The sequence below is a fragment of the Miscanthus floridulus genome, chromosome 6 (genome assembly GCF_019320115.1).
Source record: "Miscanthus floridulus cultivar M001 chromosome 6, ASM1932011v1, whole genome shotgun sequence".
NCBI lineage: Eukaryota > Viridiplantae > Streptophyta > Magnoliopsida > Poales > Poaceae > Miscanthus > Miscanthus floridulus.
In genome coordinates this window covers 117,144,777-117,170,690 of record NC_089585.1, presented here as the reverse complement: position 1 = coordinate 117,170,690, position 25,914 = coordinate 117,144,777, and the positions used below count along the sequence as shown (strand labels likewise).

Genomic DNA, 25,914 nt, shown 5'->3' with positions numbered 1-25,914 from the left:
CTTTGAGCTTTTCCATGAAATAGCTCCCCCTGCGAGAGTGAATACATATCTAGATGTGGATTTTCTATCATCTCCCGCATAATCAGAATTTGAATATCCCACTATATGGAGTTAATCAGATCTTCTATACGTCATCATGAGGCCTTTCGTTCCTTGCAAATAACGCAAGACTTTCTTTACTAATTTCTAGTGTTCTATTTCAGGATTGCTCTAGAATCTGCCAAGTAACCCGGTAACAAATGCCAAGTCAGGGCGCGTACATACTTGAGCATATTACAAGCTTCCGACAGCTGAAGCATATGGAAGCACTTTCATTTGATCGATCTCATATAGGTTCCTGGGGCATTGAAAATCCTCATATCTATCGCCCTTGACTATAGGAGCAGGTGATGGACTATATTTGTGCATACTGAATTTCTTTAAGATTCTTTCTATGTATGCTTTTTGTGACAGTCTTAATACCCCTTTACTTCTATCTCAGTGAATCTCGATTCCTAGAACGAACGAAGGTTCACCAAGATCTTTCATATCAAATTTTGACAAAACTTTTTTGTCTCCAACAGTAGACTGACATCACTACTAGCACGTAAGATATCATCCACATACAGGACAAGGAAGATAAACTTTTCATTCTTAAACTTTCCATAGATACAATTGTCCTCTACATTCTCTTTAAACCTAAAATTCCTTATTGTTTGATCAAACTTCAAGTACCACTGCCTTGAAGCTTGTTTTAATCCATTAATGGATTTCTTTAGGCGGCATCCCATTCGTTCTTTTCCTTCTATGACAAAACCTTTCGGTTGTGCCATGTAAACATTTTCCTCCAAGCCCCCATTGAGAAATGCCGTCTTTACATCCATTTAATGTAATTCTAAATCGTAATATGCCACTAATGCCATTATGATTCTGAAGGAATCCTTACATGAGACTGGAGAAAAGATCTCATTGTAATCAATCCCTTCTCTTTGCGTAAAGCCTTTTGCCACAAGTCTCATTTTATACCTCTCTATATTCCCTTAAGAGTCAAGTTTTGTTTTGTAGACTCATTTATAGCCTACTGTTTTGGCTCCTTTAGGAATTATTTTCAAGTCCCGAACTTTATTGACATTCATTGATTTCATTTCATCTTCCATGACCTCAAGCCACTTTGATGAATGATCACTTCTCATGGCTTCTTCAAATGAGGTGGGATCATCCTCCATTTGAAATTCCTCGGTATTGTATACTTTATAGTCAGCAGAAATAGCTGATTTTCTAACTCTTTGAGACCTTCTAGGGGCCTCCACATTTGGCACATCTTCTGTTTGAGGCCGTTGTTGCTCCCTCTCATGTGTGCAATAGGTTCTATAGGATCCTGAAGAACAGGATCCTCATCGTCATTTATTGTTGTCACAGACGGAATAACAACAGGTGCTAGCACCATAGTATCTTGCACTGTCGGTGCAGCGACATTAGGTAGTGAGAAAATTGGCTCAAGAATCATCGGAGTGGGCGCATACACCCGCTTCTCTTCAAGGTCAATTTCTCGAGCTACCATGCTCCCCCTCATCATTTCATCCTCTAGTAAGAGAACGTGTCTCGTTTCCACAAGCTTTATATGTATGTCTGGACAGTAGAAATGAAAACCTTTTGACTTTTCTGGGTAACTAATGAAATGGTAACTCACTGTTTTGGGATCTATCTTCCTAATATTTGGGTTAAATACTTTAGCCTCAGTAGGACTCCCCCTCACACGTAAGTGGTTTAGTGAGGGTACTCTTCCTGTCCACAACTTATACGATGTTTTGGGCTTCGATTTACTTGGTACTCTATTAAGAATATGAATGACGATTTTTAACACCTCCATCCACAGGCTCAATGGTAAGGTAGAGTAACTTATCATACTGCGCACCATATCCATCAGGGTATAATTGCGTCTTTCAGCTACTCCATTCTGCTGAGGTTCGCCCGGTGTAGAATACTGGGCTACTATGCCATTCTCTTGTAAGAACCTTGCAAAAGGTCTAGAAACTTGGCCATATGGGGTATGCCGACCATAGTACTCCCCCCACGGTCGGATCTGACTATCTTAATCTTTAAATTGCGTTGGTTTTCAACTTTTGCCTTAAATATCTATATTTATCCAATGCTTCTGTTCTTTCTTTAATTGGATAAATATAGACATAATAGGAGTGATCATCTGTGAATGTTATGAACGAATCATTACCATCCACACTCTTTACAGAAAAATTGACCATATATGTCTGTGTGAATAATCTATAAAATTCCTGCTCTTCGTTTGGCATCTCACTTAATTTTCTTTATATACTTTCCTTTTATGCATTCTCTGTATTGCTCTAAATCTGAGAGCTCTAATGGAGGAAGAATATTATTCTTAACTAGTCTTTCTATTCTCCCCCTCGAAATATGGCCTCATCGACAGTGACATAATTTCGACGACGCATCGTGAGCTCTCTTATGCCACCATTTCCAGAGTAACTCTCTATCACCAGCTGCTTTATCAGCTGGGTAGTATGTCTTTGAAGAGCCAGTGAACTGACTCTTTATTCTATCGAGGTACTCGGTAACCATGTCACACTCTAGGATTGAGCCCACAATTGCAGTCTCAATCATGTTCTTTATCACAGCCAAACATTTCTTGTTGGCAGTGACCCACTTCCTATGCTCAAGGTCATAAGACATCTTTTGGGATTCAAAATCCCTCTCTTTAGTTGCCCAAGCGGCATCATCCTCGTTTGTCTCCCTCACCGGTGCCTCAGGCTCAGTGAAACACAGTGAGGTGACTACCCAGTCCACCTTAGACAAGATGAAGGCTAGGTCAATCTTTTTCTTAACATAAAAATAACAACAATTGCATGCCTTGATTCCAACATTGGTCAAAATTAAGACATACAACTGTTCTTATACACTAATTCTACATCACCGTTGGATAGAAATAGAATTAATGCATAAAATCATTAAAATTACGATATTGTTATTAACAACGTTGGTCAGAAAATAACAACATCATAATCATGTCAAAATCTCGTTTTCTCTAATTAAATATCACGTTGGTTCAAAATAACTAGAGAATAAACAATTACTTTAGTGGCGGAAAACATATACTCAATTTCTTGAATTTTACCCACAGGAAAAAAAATACTTTTTTCTATTTTCTTTGAGCTATTTTTCATTATCCAGAAATAAGCAATTACTGGAAAACAAAAAAGAAAAAATTGATCTTGGGCCAGAACTGGCATAGTGGCCCGGCCCAGCTCTGCTCTCAGGCCGACCCGTCTCTCTCGTGCGCGCACGCTGCCTTCGCAGGCCGCAACGTGGGCCTGGGCCGACAAAGCCGCGCGGCTGCGAACGCCCGCCTGGGCCGGCCTTCGGTCCGGTTACTCTCCACCGTCGGATTGAATCGGACGGCCGAGCGGCCATTTCGGCCGGTCAAAACCAGCGCCGCGTCGGCTCCCCGTAACCCTAGCGTCATTCGCCCCTCCCTCTTCTCTCTCTCTCTCTCGGAGGTCTCGCCGTCGTTAGCCGAGAGAGAGAGAGAGATGGTGCCGTCGTTCGCGGCGACGAGACCTCGCTCCCCCGCGCGACCGGCCCCCTTTGACCCTAGTCCATTTCTTCTCTGCCTTTCTCTCTCAGCCGCACGGCGCACCGAGCGAGAGTGAGCGGTGGAGTGGGTAGCCATGGCGCCATCGCCGCCCCCCTCGCCGCCATCGAGCGGCCTGGCCGCGGCGCCCCCTTGGTCGAGCCCCGGCGAAACATCTCCCCTGGTTCGGCCTTCTTCTCCCACGCCGGCGAAGGGTAAGCCCGGCACACGGCGAGGTAGGTCCCTTTCTTCTTCTTCCCCATCTCCTTCTTTTGGATTTGGATTCTTCTTCTCTTATCCGAACTGGTGTTGGGGATTAGGGTTTAGTCTAGGGTTAGGGTTCGAAATTCGACCCACTGTTCTTCTTCCCTAGAGGGTGTTCACGGGTTTAGGGTTCGGCTTTGATTCTCTTCTAGGCCGAATCCCTCTCTTTTCTTCTTTCTTTCACCCAGTTAGGGTTAGGGTTAGAAAAACCCTCTTTCTTCTCAGATCCGAACTGGATCTGATCGTTTCTCTGCTTTCTTGTATGTTTCTTCTTGGTTCTTTGCCGATTGGGGATTAGGGTTAGGGTTAGGGTTTCGTTAGGGTTAGGATTAACCCGATTCGTTTTTCTTTTGGCTTGGGTTCGGTTGAACCCTCTGATCTTTTCTTGCCGCGCGCCGGTGAAGACGACGGTGCGGTAGCTTTCCCCGTGCGGTGGCGGTGATGATCGACAGTCAGTGACGTCCGCCACCCTCCCGTTCTCTTTTCTGTTTTCTTTTACCCAGTTAGGGTTAGGGTTTCAATCCGAAACGGATCGAACCCTTGTTCTTTATTTGATTTCTTTTCTATACTTTACCCCATACTAGATCTACACACTTTTAACCTCGCTCAGATACCATTGTTAAATTAAGCTCTAAACTTTTGGTGTAGATCTAGCGATTAAAGGGCATCTGTTGGTGTACCTTGGTAGCCCTAGTCTTCACCCTAGCGCAGTTGCGCCGCAGCAGCGTGGACGCTGGTACCGTGGCGTTGTAGGCGTCATGGTGACGATGTAGTGGCGACGACGGAGTCGGTGGGGCTTCCCATCGTTGGCAGCACTCACTTTAGATCGGATTAGGTTTTCTGTAGGTGGTAACAGCGACTCCGGTCAACCTCGTAGTCTGAGCTTTGATCCCCACCTCTTCTTTTATAGTATTGTGCGACAAGGGCCCACCAACCATATTAAGATTGGGCGTCCCGGATCAGGACGCTGATCCAAGGACCCAATTGATGCGGGGGCACAGATCCAAGGACCCAATGGATGTAGATCAGCTAACATGTGACACAGTGCTGCTGATGGTACACTGCTACTAGTACGCAATTACGCACAAGTCCATCGAGCACATGGCGGATTGGTGGTGGACCTTGACATGTCAGAGTTTACGGCGCGACGGGGCCGCCATCGCTGCCGCCTTCCGTGGAAGCGTCGTCGTCAACCTCGGAGTCATCGCCGTCGCTGGAGGTGAGGCGCGCGAGCCAGCAGTTGCCGTGGAGGTGTCTGCTGAGGCAGACGTAGTACTCGAGGCGGCCCTCGTAGGTTCCCAGCCTGCGGCATGCGCTACGCGGCGCCATGCTCCAGACATGCGCGCCGCAGTAGGGGCAGCGCACGCGCATCTCTAGCAGGGCCTGCCGCCCCACCAGGCACGCGAGCGTCCGAGAGCGCATGAACCCGCGGAACACGCCGCGGTAGGAGCCCATGTCGTCGTCGGCGCCCGGCACAGCGTGCTCGCAGGGGTCCGACATGTAGAGCAGGTCGCCCCGGCATCGCCGCGACAGGAAGCTCCGCCCGGACATCTTGGAGAAGCGTGACACCCCCGTGAAGTGGCCCCGCACCGCCGCCGCCGCCTCGCCGCAACAGCTTCGCCAGCGCCGGCCACCTGCCCACGACGTGCCCTGGGGCCGGGGGCGCGCCGCCTGCGCCTGCGCCCGTCAGCGAGGCCACCATCCGCGGCGCATGGGAGATGCAGAGCTCCCGCCACAGCACGCGCTCTGCGATGGCCCGCAGCCACCGGCTGACGCAGCAGACGGTGCACAGTGCCTTGGGGTCGAAGTTGAGGGACCGGAACACCAGCGCCAGGACGTTCTCGTCCAGGATCCCCGTGTTCACACCGTTGGTAGTCCGCGCCGCCGCTCCGATAGCTCGCGCTGCTACTCCCGCTACCGCCCGCGCCGCTGCTCGACGCGGCGAGGAACTGCCGTGTGTTCCGCACGCCCTCACTCATCGCTCGGCAATCGGGCAATCCTGTGGGGCGTTGTGGGCTTCTAGCACCGTGCTGCAATGCACAGCTGCAGGTACATAGTACTCTGGCACTGGCAGCTAGGCGACGCAGAGGGCAGTGCCAGCCGCCAGGGGCACGGTCGCGACGCGAAGCCGGTGAGGCGGCGACCACTTCGCGTGCTCCCTGAAAGGCGTGGGTGTCGGGGCAGGGCGGGACCGGCCAGGGTGTCGTGGCGCCATCGGCCGCTTGACAAATGGCCACTCCCCGGCCTCGAGTGCCAATAATTAGTCATGGGGCTTAGCTGGATTGCAGGTGCGACCAACACGAGAACCATCCCGTCAATGGTCTCCCCCCGTTCCTCCTCGATCGCCCAAAATATCTGCTCCGTGCTCGCGGTCGCGCCGCTAAAAAAACAAGCAACTAGTACAGCCAATTCACGTAAAGATGGATCTCAGCTGATGTGGTGCGACGCGGCATCTCAATCACAGACATCACCTACTGTAGTACCCAAAGGGGTACTGTTGGGTGCTACCCGACAGAAGATCTGGCGCGCCATTGCCATTTCTAAACGCGTCAGATGCTATTTTACGGCGTCACATCGCTTGACGGCTCTACGATATCAATCAGGCTCCCGTTGTTTATAGCAGGAGGTGTATCCAGATGATTTGTTTGAAGTCTTAATCCAGCCACCTTTCCAAATCGAGCCATACTGCCGCCCCTCAGCGAGCTCCAAGAGGGGAAGACGACGAGCAGCCGCAGCGGGACACGTGGCGGGGAACCAGGCCGTTCTTGCCTCCTCGGTGCACGCGTGTCCTACCGGATTCCCGGAGCTCGACGCGTGTGCGCTTGTGGGACGCGTGCCGACCCTCCAAGCAACGGCCTTTTTCGAACGTCTCCTCCGCGCCCAAGTTTTGATTTGATCGTCCCCGCAGTTCTTCTGCTTGCGCGTGGTGTCTGGCGGATCCCGCGCCGTCAGGTGCTGGGCGCAGAGAGCGACACGTGGAGCCCCGTCCCGCCCTGCTCTCGGGGCATGTTTGGTTGGAAGCCTGGATGACTTGCCTGGAGAAAAGTGTTGCCTGGAATTTTGATAGAATCTGCCTGGCCAGGCAAGTTGAGAGTTATTCGTTTGGTTAGATGCCTGGCCTGAGAAAGCTAATGAATAGAGATCATGTGTTTTCTTCTCTGCTGGAGAAGTAATTAATTCATTTTCTTAATTAATAATACCTCAAATATACACAAATAAACATACGGTGACAAAATAAAAATAGATAAGTGAGTTTTCTTAATTTATAATATGCTTAAATTAATGTGTTTTTTATTTATCTCTGTATAGTTAACATGTATTTTTATAATCTGATTAACCAAAATATATAATTTAGTAAATTGTTGTCACGTGTTTAATATTAGATAATCACGTTTAATAAGATTAAATAGGAAATATATTGATAAATTATGTCTTTTAGTATAATATATGATTTTAATACTTTTGATTAAATAATGTGAGGATAAATAAAAAATAAGTAATCAATATAAGAAATCTTAATCTGGATTTGAAAAAAATAATGGTTATGAACAGTAAAAGATCCTTTCCATGCCTCTGTGATAATAACGTGGATGTAATTTTTTTTAGCAAACCTGTGTATCTTTTGTGAATAATAAAAGAACAGAACAACAATAGTTAATAATAGAACAAAACATGTGTATCTATTGTGAATAATAAAAGAACATGACAACAATAGTCTTCGATCCTGAAAAGAAGAACGTAATATGTTTCTAAAAAACACAATATGGACTTCTCATTAGTTCAGGTTTATTGGTATACGTTTTTTTTTCATGGAATTTCGTGTACACAGTACCAGCTAATACAAAGAATAGCAGTAAATAAGACAACAAGTGATTAGATGGGTGATTAGTCTAGGCAAGCCAGCAGCTGCACCCCAGGCGACCGTTTTCGTGCGCCTGAGCCTAGGGGCTGATGCCTGGGACAGGCAGCTCACCAGGGCTGCATCCAAATACCGCACAGGCATCATCCAGTCACGCTAGAGGCCAGGCATCTTCTATCCAGGTTTCAATCCAAACACGCCCTCGGCGCGGGGCGCCAAAGTATCTCGCCGGCGGGGGGATTTCGGGGGGACACGTGTCGGCTCCATGGAGAGCTCGTGCGGGGGTTTGGTGGGGTGTGGTGTGGCACGTACGTGTCCGCGCCGCTTTGGAGCCGACTGGCTCTCGTCTCTCGACGGCGACTCGGTTTGTTTAGTTCAGGATTTTGCCATCGTGCTGTGCTTTTCATTCTTCTCACTTGTGCTCTGTCCCTGACGGAGTAGATCAAAACGAGTGTGATGTGGAAACTACCTAATGTTGCATTGCTGCCACTCGTGGGTGGACACGCGTTAGGCAACGATATTTTTCTCTTACACCAAACCAGCCAGCAGTAAATAATCCACGATCGTTTACGGCCTGCCGAACAGGCTGATAACGTAGATATGGAAAAGCACACGAGGAATGCAACACGTAAGGTGGAAAAAAGTTACAATATCATTTTTTCGCAGGAATACGGTACATCTTGGCGAGGGCTACCTAGCTCTATTGACCATTGTAACTTTTGATAGGTACGTTAACGGTGGAGGCGGCTCTGTTTTCTTGCCATCGTCGAGGTACAAGAAACCGTTAAAACTCGGTCTCAGTAGTGTCTGATAGAGGAGTCACGGATTCCAATAAAAAAACTCAGTCTGTGATGGGCAGACAGCCCTCGTAACTTTGTGCTTAAGAAAGAAGATCTCTCACATAGACCGAGAAAATCCTCGAACCCCTATCCCGTCCTCACATAGGGGCCCGTAGCCCTATGAGTGAGACGGTCTTTTTTACCTATGCTATAAGACGCGGAATAGACGAGGAGATTTTTTCGACTCGCAGATAAAGTGCGCCACCTTCGGTGGACAAATCCGCCCCCGAGGGGATCGGGCCGGTAGGGTGCAAGCTGCACCGTCCGACCAACCGGACAGGCGCTCGATTGGGTGAGAAGCGCGCACCGTGGCCACGTAAGGGCTTCTCCAAAGCGTCTGCACCAGATGTCCATGTCGCATTGAAGTGTAGCCCTATGATATGTTAGAGACACTTGCAGAAGCGTCGACGGCTTGATCTGACAAACAAGCAAAGGACCTACTGAGGCATGTGTTGTGGCGATGAAGCATCTAGCATGTGGGACAGAGAAACGCATAAAAAGCTATTTCAGGACAGAGTTAGGGGCACAACGATCAAGAAGAACGAAGATGGATGTGTGCCTTGCCGTTGAAAAAAAAACTTAGCTTCGTTAGGGCAGTCCCAATGATGAATTGATGATGGTTTCTATCCTCGTTAAATGACTTGCCACGTAGGTAAAACGTTGACATGGCAACGTAATTAATGAAGAAAGAGAGCAAAAATCATAGAAATTGTTTCTTCATGAAGAAATCAGGTCTACTCTTGACCCAATGCACAAAGAAACCATGAAATCGTCATTGGGGAGAAACCACCAGTTTCTAGGGAGCTCGTGTCGCACTCCCATTGGAGAAAGAAGATAGAGTTGGGAGAGAGAAAGAGAAAATAATTATTACTCATAGAAATCATGAGTTGAAAAAAAATACTTTTTTGATGCGGTATCCTATGTTATAGAAACTACTAGTTTTTTTCATTGGGACTGCCCTCGGTACTTTTCATACATAGAGTGCCCAAGGCAACCCTACGACTGGTCAGGAGTCTCAGCGTCCACCTTCATATAGGGTCAGTTTAGTTGCTCAGCTAGCCTTGCCTCACCTCACTAGATCAGGTTAAACCTTGCTAAGGTGGGAGAGCAAAATTGGCTAGCTCGGGGTAGCAAGGAATTTCTTTGCCAGCACAGAAAACAAGAAACCTGCAAGAGATCCAAACACTCACCTATATTTGATTTCCTCGCCGGACAAGGTGAGGCAAGGTTTGGCTAAAGATCAATGTCTAATCAGTCACTTCTACAAGGTAATTGGGTCTACTACTTGGTTTCTAGAAAATTTTGATCGACTGTCTTGCTCGGCAACGGCAACTGTATGCTAAGTTTCTAAACTCTTACTCTATCTGACGACCTAGAGTATATTTGGATCCTTTATTACCAACAAAGGCTAGGTAGGCAAGGATTGCCTAACCTTGACAGGCAAAGGTAGGCAAGAAAACACAAAATGTTCTCTTCTCTCGTGAAGAAGGGGCTCTAAGTGAATAAATAATTAATATTTTAATGACCGGAGATCCAGGAGGAAGGCAAGAGGTTTGCAGAGTTTTGTGCCGCTCGTCCTTCGAAAAAAAAAAACTGAAAATCGCTCACCTCCGAAAGTGAAGATGCAGCCCAACCCAGCGAGAGTGAGCTTTTGGAGTGTGTTTGTCAACTTTAGATCAATGCTGATGCGCTCATATTCTAGAAGAAACATCGCATTTCATTGTCTGGACGCCCTGGTTCTGTTGATTTTTGGCGAGTTCGGCTGATCAAGTTGAAGCTTGTTAGCTTATTCTCTCAGACAGAATACTATTGAATCAACTGAAATCTGGTGAAACTGTATCAGCCCAAACAGGCCGTCACGGGCAGGCTCACGGTCACGGTGAACAGCTTTGCACTTGGCCGACGCCCGACGGCCCGACGGCCCGACAGCGCCTGCAAGGCTGCAAGCGGGAGAACAGCGTGTGCCGGCGTGGGCGGGCGTCGTGTCATCCTCGTCCCGTACGGACACAAAGCTGACTGACTCACTGACATGTTGCGATCGCTAAAAATCACCGCCAAAGCCGAAGGCGAGCGGAGCCGCGGACGCCGGACGTGCGCACTGCGGGGTGCGGGCAGATCGTCCGGAATAGAAAATTCGCCTCCCCATCCCACCCGCCCACCAGTCCACCATCTTTTCCTGACCCTTTCGCCGTTCTGCCCGAGTAATGGCGGCGGAGGCTCAGGCCGAGGGTCCCGCGCTGCCCGCAGCGCCCCCTCCGCCCCTGGCGCACGGGACCTCTTCCGCTTCCCCGGAGAAGCGCGGGCTCCCGATCCCGGGGAACGACGGCGGGGCGGAGGAGGAGGAGCGGCGGCTGCCCGAGCCGAAGCGGCGACGCAGCGTCCCCAGCTCGGTGGCCGAGGAGGCGGAGGACTCGCCTGGCTCGGGCTGCGGCGGGGACGGGGACGGCGCGTCGTTCTCGTTCCAGTACGCGCGGGGCGGCTTCGTGGCGCTGGAGACCACGCCCAAGTTCGGGTCCTTCAACCCGCCAGGGGAAGCCGAGCTGGCGAGCCTAGATCTGAAGCCCGCGGGGTACGAAGCTGACGCGGAGGGCTCGACGGAGGCGGACGACGAGGTCCCCGCGGCGTCGGCTCCTGGGGCGGAGGCCAAAGACGAGAGCTCGCAATTACTGGGCGGCGAGGTTGGCCAGCTCCAGGCATGAATTGTGTCCTGGTTTTGACTAGCCACGGATGTTGCCTGTTGATTGCTAGTAGTAGTAGGCTAGTAGCACGCAGATAAGCAATTATCACTACTGTCTAGTACGTAATCACTTGTATTTACATTGGTAACAGTTGAGAAATGAACAGTCCATTATGTCAATTTGATGGTCATGCTATCACTCGCAAACAAGAAACTTCACCTGGAGCAATTCAACTCTTGTTGACAGAAAACAAGTAACCGTCTGTTACACAGAAATCATGGTTGCTATACTGAGAAAATGATAAGGCTTTCACGGGATCAGATTGTGTAATGAACAAAGTTAGATTTTCGTGAGGCGTTTCTCTTCCTTGACACACTGTATAATAGCTCAAGCCGGCTTCGCAGACGGTGGTGGCTTTCGATGAGATTGGCTCCCTTTACCATCGTTCTCGACGCGAGCGAGGACTGAGGAAGCAAAACTTCCGCCCCAAAACTCCCTATTACTTTTGTAGACTCCATCTCAGCAAACTTTGGACTGGGCTCAAGGCCCAGGGCCCATACGATGGCCCAACCATGGCTAGTCCCTAACAGTACATTGACCAAACAAACAGTGATGAACAATGTCTAAACAGTTGTAGAGGTACTCACAGGCCTTCATTTTATTCCCGGTTGAGGGAGTAATATAGTACTATTTCCCTTGTTCATTTGATCCTAAATACATCCACGGAGTAAACTTCTCCTGGAGCCATTAATCTGACTGTTGGTCAAATCGATAGTCGCTATACTGAAAATGATCAATTTCAGAACCAGATTGTCTTATGAGCAATTGCCGATACCGTAGAATTCTTTCCTAACATGGCGTCGTGTTGATCAAAGCCTGTATCCGTATAACCACAAATCTGATACAGAACCTGACTTAATCAGTCAGCGACCGAGGCTTGCAAACCATCTTTGCTAGACGTGGCATTGGACGAGATTGGTTCCCTGTACCACTCGTTCTCATCGCGAGTGAGCAAGCAAGCCTCTGCACAGAAAGATATCAACCATTCAGAATGACGGTTCCAAACTTCCAACTTGTTAGGATAATAGGATCACAACTACATTCTAAGCACTTCAGCTTGTGTTGTGTTCGGAAAATCAACCATGAATCCTTCTTGACTGCACCGAAATGGAAATGATGTGCAGTACAACAATCGAGCATACCTGACCAAAAAACATCCTTGTAGTCTTCATCGTCATACACGAATGCAGGAGGATCCGGGGAACCAATCCCAACAATTGTGCTTCCACTACAAGAGATATACAATTGTTAGAAGATGTATGGTTCCAAACGCACAGAAAACATGTATGTTCCACTGCAATCGACATCAGAATGAAACAATATTGAAACATGTACAGTTACAAATGCAGAGAAAAGAAGCACACAGAGGGATCTGTTCCCCCCAATTCGCTATAGTAGGTACACAGAATACAGTACCACTCATCAAATATGGCATACACCAATTGACATGCAGAATGCTTGGCAGTTCCTATGTGGACAACTCTACGGTTCAAATTCATAAGTGGATCCCTCCATACACTCCCTTTGTGCTCATTACAGGAATCAGCACCAATGCCACTGTCTTTGAGAACATGTGTACAGTGTACTTGGAACAAACAGATTCTTCAAAAAGCTTGATAGAAATATCCCTCCTTACCTTCCTGACATAAAAACAGCACTATAATCATCCCGGCTAGCTGCAATAATTCGTTTCTTCAACCTCTTAAGTGAAGGCAACACCTCAAAAGCTGGAGGCTCTAGAAAACAAAAAACAGAAGCACAAACACTGTTTAAACTTAAGTTATGAAACAGAATATGCTGAAACAAAATAAATTATCTGCAGATATGCATACCTAGGTCATTAACACAAACATCTTGTGATATCCCATTTTGAGTTATTTCCTTGAGCAAGGTCAAGGGATCAGCTTGACTTGTTTGTTCCAACCTGAATCGCTGCAGCACAAGAAACTTATGAGCAAAACACATGAATTTCAAATTAAGAAAGCAAGTGTTTACTAGTTACCTTGTAAACTTCAGCAGTTGAGCATGCTTCAGACGGCTTTATAAGAACCATTGGTAGATTTTCTGGCAAGGGATTTGGGATATCTTGGACAATCTACATTTCAGTTCAAGCTACAGATTATGATGAGACACTGCTGCACAAAACTAAACGCTGCACATGGATATACATGTCACCATCTAGTACGTAGTTAACTAAAAGAGGTAGCTTGTCAATTTATTTTGAAGAGCACTGTTAAAGTTCAAATAAGGTAACTTGTATGAAAAAGAAACAAGAAAAACAGGACAAGCTAAATGGGGGTAGCATGATCAGCTAAATACTCTTCACCCTGGTAAAGTATGATATATGATTATAGATGCACTTGTATTTAACTTTGGAGAACTGTCAGCTGATTTGGAAAAAATAAAGATACTTCCTGCTGTAAGAAGAATAAATGAAGTATATATAGTGATCAATATTTGTGAACTAGACTAGAAACCACGGGAAACATACCTCTCCTCTACCAGTACAATATGCTGCTCCTCGTGAAAAGAAAAAGGGGATATCTGATCCAATCTCACCAGACCACTCTTGAAGATCGTTCTCTGAAGCTATACAGCCAGCAAACTGGTTAGCAGCCCATAGTGCAGTTGCAGCATTACTGCTTCCGCCACCGAGACCAGCACCAGTTGGGACCTTCTTATCAAGATGTATCTACATTTGAATGGAAATGGCAAACCTTAAAACTTAAATAACAAAAAAAAATGAATCACTTTAATGCCAAAAGAATGAGCAACTTCTCAAGATAAAAAGGCTTGTGTAATTGACGGTACCCAAAAAAAGTTATTAGTCCCAGTTTTCTGTCGGTAAAGATTGAGTGCCTTGATGATCTGCAGGCTCATGAGACAATAGTTAAGTTAGGGAAGTTGAGAATAACAAGTGTGCAGCTATTTGTATATAGAGCCATCATACCAAATTGCTTTCATCAACTGGGACACCTGGAACATTGGTTGACAGGCGATCTCTGCTTTTACTTGGTGACAATGAAAATTTGATCGTATCACCCAAACTTATCACCTGGAAGTTTATTATTAGAACTAGTGAGTACAGATGATAATTCTTGGCAGTCCAAAGCATGTGTCGTTGCTTTTAAGTAAGACTTGATATTGGTCAGATAATAGTCTATCATGCAAATTGGTATTTGGAGCAGTATGTCTAAATGGAAGTTAACCTTAGCCCGAACATCAAAACATATTTTCCTTGATCAACAGTATTGCAAAGAGAAGAATAAGAGGTTCATGGAAATTGAGTGGATTGCAAACATCCACAAACATAACAACTTCATTTGAAGAACTATTAGGTATATTATTTAAATGGTGTTTCCTTTGCTGTTGATAATAGTGCTATGTATGCTTTAACCTATGTCCTTTTAATGTGTTGAATCGCGTATATATTCCAAATTACTGCACACGAAATCTATTCCAATGTTTGAACATAATAAACATTTTTTTTCTTCCTGAAAGGTCTCGAATGTTTTTTTCCTAACTGGTAAGACTCCATTAATAAAAGCTAGATGCCATATAAATTGACAAAAAACATTTTTTAAAAAGACACTCATGCAGGAAAAAAACAAAACAGGCACAGAAATGCTCACATGAAATAGAGAAGCCAGGTCATGGAACCCATCTGGTCTCTTACCCGTTATCCTCAAGAACACATTAATCTGCATCGCAAACATATGCACAAGTCTTAATCCGAAGCACAAAAGAAGTAACCAATCATCAGAAGAAAGATAGTAACATACTTTGCAAGGTGAAAATAGGTTAAGCCGTGTCATCCCAGCATCCTTGTCAGTTTGGTCCGCTATCTGGTTAAACCTTGCTTGTGGGTCATAAGAGACCTAAAACATACACCATTACAATAGTAAGAAAGTTGCAATAGATGCTCTGGATTTCCCTAGCCAACAAAAGAATTTTCGCAACTCTATGTGGAAAAAACAAGCATGGAAGAATTTAGGAAAACTAGAAATAGAAACAAAAGAGAGGAAGTAATTAAATAATCAATCAACCCCTTTAAGAAATCAGTGATGGAATATAATAACATATTAATGCGGGCCTTATTTCTTTCAAGGTTGCATATTATGGATTTTTCATTGATATATTTAGCTTAGTTGAAACGAAATGTGAGGCCTAAACATAGGAAACATTTTGGATGCACTACAGGAACACGGAGCCTTATAGAAAAAAAAAAAGAGCCTGTAAACGAAACAGCTGGAAGCTGAACACGTTTCTTCATGGCCGCAAGAAAGCACATTTCCCTGTGGTTTGGTTTTGCTGTGCTGTGAGGGACGGGACGTGACGGGACGCTTCGCGCGGAAGAGAGGAGACGCCCGCTTTGACACAAGGCAACGGTGGCATCGCGCGACGTGGGCGTTCGGCTGGTAGCTTTGGGCTGATTTTGGATGTGTGAGAGGGCTGAGCTGAAACAAGCCGGGACATGACCAGCCGAAAGCGCATAACAGACGAACAGCCCATTCCCGTTCATAATTGAAGGGTTCAGAAAGGCGCTTACCTCCACTTGCCTCCTCCCCTCCTCGAACGACGCGGCGACCCTCAGGCCGACACCCCGGCAGCCCCTGGCCCTCGAGGCGGGCCTCGCAGCGGGAGACGCCCGTGCCGGCGGTCGGCCCTTGGAGCGGAGGTTACTGGGCCCGGCCGGACTGGAGCAGTGGGACGAGTAGAGGCTGTGGGACAGAAGGTGCGCGGAGCAAGCCATGGCTGCTGCCGCCGCCGCTGCCCGGGGTCCGGGGATTAGACGAGTAGTGCGCCTGCTTTGGAGTCGGATAGATTTTGTAGTGGGATATGACGACGGCTCCGAGCGTCAGCTCCGGTCAAGGGTCGCGTTCCTCGTCATCGCCATGTGTTTGGAATTTGGAAATTTTGCTGCGGTTTTTGGTGGTTTTGCCCGTCTGCTGAGCGGCAGAATGGACGCGAGATGTTGCGCCTTCTCCCTCGTGTAAGGTGGAACTCGGCATATGTTTCTTGTTTTCTAGCCCAGTTCTCCGGTCTATTCAACAGAATATATCGTTTAGTTGGCTTATAAGCCAATACTGTATCATAGCTGATAATCATGGCTGATACGATCAAACGAACTGAGTACATGTTTCTCGTTTTCTAACAGGTAAACTGACAAATGATTAATAGTCACAGTACGAGGGATTTGGCTTCTAATAGACTATCAGAGATGGTATCAACTGAGGCATCAAAGTATTATAAGCAACAACTTGCAAGGAGTTGTGGGCAGAAAGCTTGAGATCAGCTACAGGACCCCCAAAAATGTATAAAATAAATGTATCGGAATTCTTTTAGTTTCAGTATAGTCCGAACAGAAGACTGATGCTATGTTTAGTCTAAAAAGACAACCATGTAATGTAATGTAAGTATAATCAAGTTTATCATGACATGATATTCTGGATGCATTCAGTTCACTTATTACTGCACATAAGGGATTATGTACTATAGCTTTACACTTGATATACCAAAACAGGAATATATACGGGCATTACAGCAGAGTTCATTGCGCCCAGTTCTATACACAGCTGACAGCTCCACAATGGACATGCGGAGCAAGGGTATGCACTGAACACGAGACAACAGGCAAGAACCATCCTTGCCTTTTATCTACGGCAAGCAGCCATTACAGCTGATGAATGCTTCACCAGAGCTGAAGGTTCAAGGAACGAATTGCAGATAGCTTGGACTTACTGCAGGGTTTCAGTCAGGGGTCATAGTGCCACTCAGAATATGCTATCTGGTTTGGATCGTATACTGCAGGCTCATCAACACTTTCTTGGTACTGGTAAGAACTGGAACTGGAACTCGACGTGCCAAATGGCCAGAGAAACGAGGAGCTGTGCCTTTCCTGGCTTTCGCTGCCGCTGTTTCTTGGAGCAGGTTCAAGATCTGCTCTGGTGACCCCAGGAGCATCAGCGGCTTCGTTGTAGTAAGCTGAAGGCACACGGGCGCTACTGGTACTGCCTGATCTCTGTGATGGCAGTGGATGGCGGCAAACAGGGCAAGAATTGTGCTGAACCAGCCAGGGGATGATGCAGTCAGTGTGGTACAGGTGCTTGCATGGCATCTCCCGTGCCTCTGCTCCAACCTCAAATTCGTCTTTGCAAACTGCACACTGCGCATCGTCGTCAAGATGCCTGCGATTTATCTTCAACACAGGCATGGAATCAATAGCTGACTGTGGAGCAGGTGCTGGGCCTTGACGGTTGTTCTGGAGGAGTAGCTGCTCAAATAGGGCTTCCAGACTGGGACCAATAACTAAACTACTGAAATTTGGATGGACAGCACCAACTCTGCGGCCTCCCCTGAGGACAACATTAACATCACTGCTACCAACTCCAGGAGAAGGGATGCCGCCAAATACCAGCGTAGGAACAGCAGTTGGCCTCCTTCCATATTCAGTACCTGTCCCTTGTCTACCATGAACATCAAACAAACTATCTTCTACCATTTCTTCCATCCGTTGCCGCATAAGGGAAGACATGGCATCCATCATTCCAAATCTTCTAGCTCGACGCTCTTCAAAGTCCGGTTCAATTAGCCCATAAGTGTTCAATCGGCCACCCATCTCACTGATTTCTTGGATAAAACCATCATTGCAGTTGGGGCATATGATATCCTGCCCACGGAGACGAATTGGCCGCCGACAGGCATAACACCAATGTGTGGCCCTATTGGACATTTTGTTCCTGTGACAAATTAAGCATTCAGCATAGAAGAAAGTTTCCATAAACAAAGCACTAGGGACAACAATTATAAAACAAAGTGCTTCTACCACACAGACCCACGAAACCAATAAACTGGTAAGTGTGTTTATAAGTATTATGCATCTCATGAGGTGAAGCCGGTGCATATCTGCTTCAAATGGTATACCAACTTATGATACGTTAATGTTATGGGCGTGCCTCCAAATAAGGAGGAAGTTCCCAAGTTGTTAGGGTCAGCTGCATGCTAGTAGTAACTAGCAATTAAATTAGGGCTAATTAGGATGTTATCAGGTTTTAGTCTTTTAGGTGTCACCTCTATATAAACAGAGGCAGAGCAGTCATTAGAACAAGCAAGAAGAAAATATTCAGAGCCTCCAGAGGGAGGGCGACTAACTGGTTGTTTCTTCCTGCTATCCCAACCAATCTATATCATTATGTTTTCTAGTTTCGTGTGCACACTATCATGGAGTCTTGGTACCAATACATCTCAGAAAGGAGTCTAATATTTCGAACTTGCTACAGATAGAAAAGTAGATTGTTTGGACAACAAGGTATATTAGCAATAAGTGGAGCTGTCCAATTAGAAGTTTAGAACGGTGTAATTTTTACTTATTTCGTGTGTGTTTTTCAAATGCCTAAGCCTCTACTCTTGATTAGGGTCTAATATAGTATTACCTTCAGCAGTGGTAGATTAACAGCATGTTTGGATTGTGGCACAGAGTGATTCCAGAGTAATCCGATCCTAAATCAGACCCTACCATTTTATTTGGATTTTGCCACTGACACCCTTCCCCAGACCCCACACAGAGCGGGAGCTCTCTGCACTGGGTACGCCCTTTTTTAGTCAGCACATGGTTCCATCCTCCGTAATTAATGTTTGGAACCTTTGCCAGTTCCACCTTGCTTAGCCAGCCTCGCCTCGTCTCGCTCCACAAAGGATGATGAGATTTGCTTGCTCTGTTTTGTTCCCTTGTTGGGTTGCTCTCCCCTCCCTCCCTTCTCCCCACATACCATGAGCTCTACATGGGAGAGCCTAACACCAACGCCGACAAGAATGATTGGGACAGAGGCGCTCGATACAACAGCAGGAAGCTCAATTTAAATCCTACCAAGCCGATTCTATTTGACAAGACGTTGATTCCAGAGGAGACGAGGTTGATTCAAGGCAAGATGGAATGAGCAGCTTGATCCGCGTGGGGAAGATGTCAGGAGAAGAACCAATTTGGGCATCAAGGATCTCTATTGGGCACCACGCGGAGCTTGAACTAGATCGGGAGGAGGTTCAATTTGAGGATTAGCAGTCGATTTGGGGCAGTGCGGTGCTTCTACCAAATACCAATGGCCGCTCGGCCACTATTTGGCTGCATCAAAACTTGATTATCCTATGCATCCTAAACTTGGCTGGTGCTATGGCTTGTTTCACTTGCATGTTCTCAATCCGATGGTCGGCAAGAAGATTCAGAGGGCAGATCGGAGCGTGCGGTGACGTGCCAGATTGGAGCGCGCAGCGATGTAAACACGAGCGAGCAAGACCTTGCTCATGATCGGCTCTCCTCCATAGGCAAGGAAATCCTTGTTGAGCCAAGCAAAGTGAGCTTTCTCAACACTACCAAATGCTTAACCTCACCCAGCAAGGCGAAGCAAGCGGCAAGTAAAGAAACCAAACAGGGCCCAACACTGCAGTGCAATTCATTTCGCCGGAGCCGGACCAACTCACTCTAGGGAGAAGCGCCTCACCACCATGTACAGAACTGACTTGACCTAATGACTCCGCAAATCATCAAACAGACCATAATATTTCAACGATATTATAGAGGTCCATTTTCTCAGGGGTAAAAAAGAGGTTGCAGTTAGGCACAACACAGATTTCTGACTAAACTTTATTGCACTTAAGGTTTACAGAACTTAATGCAGTGTGGTGCTCATTACTATTTATTTTGAGGTGGACTATCACCTGGAACTGGACAGTTCCAGATAACAACCCCAGGAATTGGTAATAAATAATATACTTTAGGATTTAGTTTTATCATGGTTCATTTATCAGCAACGGATCAAAATTTTCATTGTTGGCACTAAACAGAGATTAGTTCATGGTGTTCTCCCAGTATAGGAGTAAACTGAAAAGGCCAGAGGATCCGAAGATTCCCCTTGTAAACAATTGAATCAAAGTGAAACCAGTTTTTGCCCAAACTTCAATCAGGCTTTGATTACCTCCAAAAGATTGACGATTGGTTCTTGAAATTCCTACCAAAAATATTTCAGTTCATTCTAAACCGCAGTCCACAGTTACCTTCAGCAACAGGTTGGAGCCACAACCACCGACGTGGATCTTTCCAATTGATACTTGCAATTTCACTCATAGAGCTAACTCGTGCTTGAGTTTCCTATGTTGGCACAAAGCAGGAGGTGGATGTACCAGTTAATCGACTGCTGATCCTAATCGACTGGATTTTACTGGAAGCTAAATGGAAATAGGTTTCTTGTAGCACCAGGTTAATTTCAACATCTAGAAAATCGCAGTTATCTAATAATCTCGCATATATAAAATAAAAGAAGGGGAAAGAGGAAAGCATACCGGCAACACGTCCTTGCGGAGTGCGCCCAATCTCGGAAGGAACATTTCTCCTAGCGCAATAGAAAGGGCGAGGGAACCCAGAACTCAGTCCGGAATCACAACTGACACACATTTCTTGAGGGTTTCCCTCGACTCCAGAAGAGCGGAGAAAATTGCTACTACGAGGATACGGGAACGGCCATGGATGGATCTACCAAACCACACATCCACCCATAACCCGATTCCACAGCAATCCCACCCAGTTGCTAGCAATCGGACACAGAAGGGCGATCGATCGATCTAGCGCACACAGCCATCCACCGAGGAAGAAGGAAGGAACGGGAGCATCGGGGGGTAGGTCATTGAGTACCTTGCTGCCAGGAGCGCCGTCGGGGAGGATGGGAGATGGGGTTGTGGGAGGGTGGCGAGGGGCGTGACACACCACAAGTGCAGTGCGCCCGATCGGGCGCGGGGAGTGAAACGGCCGCTGATCTCTCGCTCTCATATAATCCCGCAATCTTGCGGCAAATGCGTGTGCAGGTGTGCTGCTGCTAACCCGGAGTGGGCAGCGCGCCGCCCGGCGTGTGCGCGCGCACCGGGCCCCGCGCGCCGTTGGGGTTGTGGTGGCGTGCCCGAGCCCGGAAGCTTCGAGGCGGCGTGGCGCCTCCCGCGCCGCACGCCCGGGCGCGCGCCGTTATGGGCTCGGGGTGGGGGGTGGATCCGTGAGGTGAGATGACCGTCCGTCGGCACGTTTGCTGGGGGCTGGGGCAGAAAACTGCTGGCCTGATGGGGTTTGGCCGTTCGCCCGTTCGGGTGCATCGGGCGGGTCGACGCTGCACGAAAGTGCGTGACACCCGGCTTTGGAAATTTTTCGTTAACGGAATCGATGTCACACTTTTTCAGATTGTAATGGTGATCATTGGGCACACACATGTCTTTTAGCATCTGGAAAACAACCGATAAAAATTTATGTAATTAAAATTCTAGGCAAAATTTAGGAAACAAACACGTTATTGGTACTGTCATTTCCACAAACAGTTGATAGGTGTACGCTACTGCTGTTGCCTTTAGCTCAAAAGCTACAAGCAAGCTCCTGCGGTCCTGCCAACGAAACCAAGCAACAGGACGGAGCACATTTAGAGAGACGCCTCTTGCCCTTGCTGCCTGCCGCCTGCGGCTTCCCTCCCTCGCTGGAGGGGCGGCGAGCGACGAACCTCGACATCGATGGAGAACGACCGGGCGTTTTGAGGCAGAAAAGGGTAGCTCCTGAAAGAATATTTATATGCCTCGCCAACCTGCACCGGCCAAGACTGAAAAGGGTAGCTCCTGAAAGAACATCTAGGAAGAAGTTGCTTGATACGTGTAAAGCCCCCTTTGACACGGCTCATCCAAAACGGCTTCACCGGTGAAGCCAGAAAAACTGGCTTTTTCTGGCTTCTAGTTCATTTTAACCCTGGCTTACAAAACGGCCGCTACAGTGGCTCGATTTGCGCAAAATAGATGAAGCCGAAGCCGGTATAAGCCGTGCCAAAGAGGCCCTAAGTAAACACGCTGCAAAGTATTGTTGATGCTAAGCATTAGATGATCAGTCGACGAAAGATACAGTCTAAAAGCTTGACAAATAAATATATTTAGTAAGATATAAAATAGTGTTGATCGAGATTTTGAGCTCTCATCATTCCAAAATACTCGGTGCACCATGGCATTTGACTTGCGAGGGCAATCTGCTTACAGTCAGCACAAGTACCATCCGCAATTACATGTTTTGGAGCTCCATAATGTACCGAATATTAACTGGACAGCGAGATAAGAAAAACTAGATAAAAAAGTGTAGCGGCTCTGAAATCACTTAAGTTTATAGATACAGAAAACACTTTGACAGACAGTGGTACGTTGTGCTTTATTTAAACAAACTATGGTAGCAGCAATGCCCACCTATATAGAACTATGTCTGGAAAACAAAATTTCGAAGCAAACTACATTTTGAAAGACGATGCTGAAATGCTCATTGTCAGGGGTCTCGACCCCTCCTGTTCTGTCAAAAAAAAATGCCCATTGTCATCTCCCTGCAGCAAGTGAAATACTATTCTAACAATGAAGCGCTGCTGTCAGTACAGCTGCATACATACCAAGTGTCTCAGATCAGGAAACATTTTGGGCCAATACTGCATTAGCATTGCAATTCTGCAGGTATTATCTTGGGAAAATTTTGATGTGCAGCTACCCCCAACAAGAGCCCCAGTGTCTGGCCGGCTGGTGGGAGGACGTGGCAAGCATGATACTGAAGCAAGAACGACAAACGTTTAACGGAGCGCTTATTTACATTGTGTGGAACATATGGAAGAAAAGGAATAGGAGGATTTTTGAAAATGAGCACCAATGGGCAGAGCAAGTCGCCTATCTAGCCAAGGAGGACATTGTTTAAAGGCGTAGGTCCACGTGTATTGCGGGGTAAAACACATGCGTGGGGTAAAACACATGCGTGAGCGGTGGATGTTGTTTCTTGGTCCTATGGCCGGTGTTCTTAGGCACTGTGGATGCCATTGTACATAAACCTCATTTTCCCTTCTTAATTGAGCGGCAGAGCAGAGCTTTTACTTTCAAAAAAAAAAAATCCTGCAGATAACAGAATAGAACTTCCTCCATATACTAGTATCAGATAAGCCCAGTACACACTGAGCAGTTACAAGTAGAATTAGAACTTACATCCAGCAGGCTTCTAGACAGGGTATATCATCAACTTCACAAACCTGCCCATATAGCAACCAATTATTCAAAACTAGGGTATAAGTAACAACATTATACCAACTAGATAACAACTTCAAGCAAACCAAGCTGGGATGTATCTGAAAATGGTCAAAAGCAGCTTGGCCAAAGTCATTCATTCAGCCAAAGAGGCTGAGTTCACCAAGCTTGCAGCAGCATCCATGGAATTAATCACTTCAGGAATATCGAGTTCACGTGAGATACTGCCACTTTCATCGACCTCAAAATCAAAAATTGTTGGCCCGGAGCTCTCTTCCCGGGCTGCAACCTCTGCATCATCATCATTAATAAAGCAAAGAGTAGGGTCTGTGCAGATAACAGAACCAAAGCTCCGATGCTTTTGGAACGGGAAGGCACCGATCTCTGCATCGATCTTGCCTTGCACATCAAACAAGAGGCCTCTTAACCTCGCCACCTCAGCCTCAAGTGCTGCATGCCTCTGCAGTCTCCTCAGCAGCTGCTGGTTGGTGGCGCGCAGCTTCTTGACCTCCTCCTCTAGGAAGGCCGCGTGTGCTTTCTTCTTCTCCCGGTACTTACGCACAGCCTCTCTGTTTCCGAGAGGTTTTCGAGGCGTCCTCAGCTCTTCGCTAGAGGCTATGACCTGCCTGTGCGTGTGGAGGCATGTGTGGATATGCATAGCGGCCGATGGACCCGGCGGATTGCAGGTGTGTGTATGAGTACATGCAGCTGTACTCTTGAGGAAATCGTCGAATCCATGAGAGATCTCAGGGTGTGGTAACAGAAGGTGGTGGCTTGGAAGGTCTACTCCGTCGTCCATTTGTGACAAAAGGTGCCAGTAAAATTCTTCCTCTATGGTTAACTGAGCAAGTTGAACAGAGGTGCCAAAGCACTTCAACAACTCAAGAATTTTTAAGTTCCAACAAAATCGAAAGAAATTTGAGCTTTTTCGGTAGCTGAAAAATTCAAGTAACCCCTAGATTACTGGTTAATGATTGTATAGTCAAGAGAACATGCAAGTACCAAATATTCATGGTGGCCAGGAGCATGAACATATGGACAACTCTAGGCACTAAATAGCAGAGCCTCACGATATCCCAACCAGGACGAAAACCTTCTGCATAAGTGATCAGCACCCGGATCATTATTATCTAATATCACAGATTAAACCAAGAGAATGAACTTGTTCGAAGAAGAAAATACCCAGTCTGCCGAACCGCATCAAAATCTCATCTTGATGTAGGAGGAAGCGGCGGAACCGAGGGAACGACCTCCCGAGACAAGCTGCTCCTTGCAAGAAGGCGTCCTCTTGGCCGTTTCACTTTCGGTTCGTCTCCTCTCGCCTCTCGGCCAATCTTTTTATTCTTGGCGTTTGCTCACCTTTTTCCTTTTCTTTCCGGAATCTCGGTGGGAGGAGAACCTCAGGAACAGAGAGAGCAAGGGAGCGGCGAGGCTAGGACTAGGAGAGTGACGTTATCGGATCGGGTGCGGCCGAGAGGATAGAAAGTGAGCTGTGAGGGCATCCCTAGTTCGTGACACTATTCTCTTCATATTCATTTTGGTTTGCAATATTTGGCCCGGTGGATTCAGCCAGCATTCGAGCAAGTTGACTAATAAAAGATCTTCGACAAATGTTAACGTCAGCAGTGTGGCGGGAACTTTGTATTAATGCACTAATTTTCATGTAACATTTTTTCCTTTTCTTTCCAAATTATCACAAATCCAAATAAACTCTGTTTCTAGCCTGTTAGATTTTGTTTCCCAGTGATCATAACATGACACGACGGTGGTCTGTGTATCCTGGAACCGTGACTTGTGGGCCTTCGCTGGAATTTAACTTATGCGGTTGCTTATGCTAATGTGTTGTGAGAGGAAAAATATTGTTTGTTCGCTGAAAAATACTGTTGAAGTAGTGCTGAAGAACATGACGGTTATTTGTTAGGATTAAGTCCACTCTTGGCCCCTTAACTCTTGATTTTATCTATTTTTATTTAATCCTCAATGACAAAACTGTCTAACTTTGGCATCTCAACTATCACAACTGTTTAATTTTGACCTCAGAGCATCTCAAAACCAATCAAACCCTCCCCGGGGTTAAAATTGAGTAGTTTTGATAGTTGAGGTGCTAAAGTTAGACAAAAGGGACTTAATCAAGTATTTTAGTTTTTTTAGATATTTATGAAAAATTTATATATTAAGTTTACTTATTGATAAATACTTATATGTATTAAATATATATCTACTCTTTTTTGGATTTTTATATCCTGGATATTTTATTTTGAGTACGAATTAGAATATATTTAAAATATAATCTATAAGTTTGAAGTTCTCATATTTTGAAATTCATTTTTTAATTGTTCAAAAAGAATTTGGTCGGAGAAATGACTAATATAAAGTCATAGATCTCAATGAGACATACAACTTTGTAGATGATGATTTTTTTTCGTTCGAAATCATTTACAGTCCTGAAATTTCACTTGAAGTTCTCATATTTTTAAATTCAAATTTTTTGAATTCTTTGAATGGACTCGGATGGAGAAAATGACCAAAACCAAACTTATAGATATTGATGAGATATACAACTTTGTAATTGTT

General features: G+C 46.2%; 4 protein-coding genes and 1 pseudogene across 7 annotated transcripts; 1 reads left to right on the top strand and 4 right to left on the bottom strand.

Moving 5' to 3' along the window:
• Positions 1–4,984: 4,984 nt before the first annotated feature.
• On the bottom strand, positions 4,985–5,826 carry LOC136459230 (EID1-like F-box protein 3; annotated as a pseudogene).
• A 4,889-nt stretch (positions 5,827–10,715) lies between these two features.
• On the top strand, positions 10,716–11,716 carry LOC136456707 (uncharacterized). Its single transcript, XM_066456649.1, has one exon. It carries the CDS (start codon positions 10,750–10,752, stop codon positions 11,242–11,244), a length of 495 nt encoding a protein of 164 aa, XP_066312746.1. The 5' UTR covers positions 10,716–10,749; the 3' UTR covers positions 11,245–11,716.
• Positions 11,717–11,861: 145 nt separating this feature from the next.
• Positions 11,862–16,240, bottom strand: LOC136456705 (4-diphosphocytidyl-2-C-methyl-D-erythritol kinase, chloroplastic-like). Its single transcript, XM_066456646.1, has 11 exons — positions 15,833–16,240; positions 15,066–15,161; positions 14,916–14,984; positions 14,234–14,338; positions 14,095–14,151; positions 13,775–13,975; positions 13,286–13,378; positions 13,116–13,215; positions 12,920–13,019; positions 12,426–12,511; positions 11,862–12,246 (listed from the first exon to the last, which is right to left on the bottom strand). The coding sequence occupies exons 1-11, from the start codon at positions 16,034–16,036 to the stop codon at positions 12,143–12,145; spliced, it is 1,215 nt and encodes a 404-aa protein (XP_066312743.1). The 5' UTR covers positions 16,037–16,240; the 3' UTR covers positions 11,862–12,142.
• Positions 16,241–16,689: 449 nt separating this feature from the next.
• LOC136456706 (probable E3 ubiquitin-protein ligase RHC1A) lies at positions 16,690–21,200 on the bottom strand. Of its 2 annotated transcripts, none has more exons than XM_066456647.1 (2): positions 20,966–21,200; positions 16,690–18,023 (listed from the first exon to the last, which is right to left on the bottom strand). In XM_066456647.1, exon 2 carries the CDS (start codon positions 18,014–18,016, stop codon positions 17,039–17,041), a length of 978 nt encoding a protein of 325 aa, XP_066312744.1. In that variant the 5' UTR covers positions 18,017–18,023; positions 20,966–21,200; the 3' UTR covers positions 16,690–17,038. The 2 variants fall into 2 exon arrangements, with proteins under 2 accessions (XP_066312744.1, XP_066312745.1); XM_066456648.1 differs by lacking the exon at positions 20,966–21,200 and adding an exon at positions 20,332–20,931.
• Positions 21,201–22,339: 1,139 nt separating this feature from the next.
• On the bottom strand, positions 22,340–24,777 carry LOC136459229 (basic leucine zipper 23-like). 3 transcript variants are annotated; one of them, XR_010760160.1, is made up of 4 exons: positions 24,523–24,777; positions 23,302–24,436; positions 22,725–22,876; positions 22,340–22,630 (listed from the first exon to the last, which is right to left on the bottom strand). XR_010760160.1 is itself a non-coding variant. In XM_066459109.1 (3 exons), the coding sequence occupies exon 3, from the start codon at positions 24,137–24,139 to the stop codon at positions 23,477–23,479; it is 663 nt and encodes a 220-aa protein (XP_066315206.1). In that variant the 5' UTR covers positions 24,140–24,181; positions 24,343–24,436; positions 24,523–24,777; the 3' UTR covers positions 23,219–23,476. The 3 variants fall into 3 exon arrangements, 2 of the variants coding, with proteins under 2 accessions (XP_066315206.1, XP_066315205.1); XM_066459109.1 differs by lacking the exons at positions 22,340–22,630; positions 22,725–22,876 and having other exon boundaries at positions 23,219–24,181; positions 24,343–24,436; XM_066459108.1 differs by lacking the exons at positions 22,340–22,630; positions 22,725–22,876 and having other exon boundaries at positions 23,219–24,436.
• Between the last annotated feature and the right edge of the window lie 1,137 nt (positions 24,778–25,914).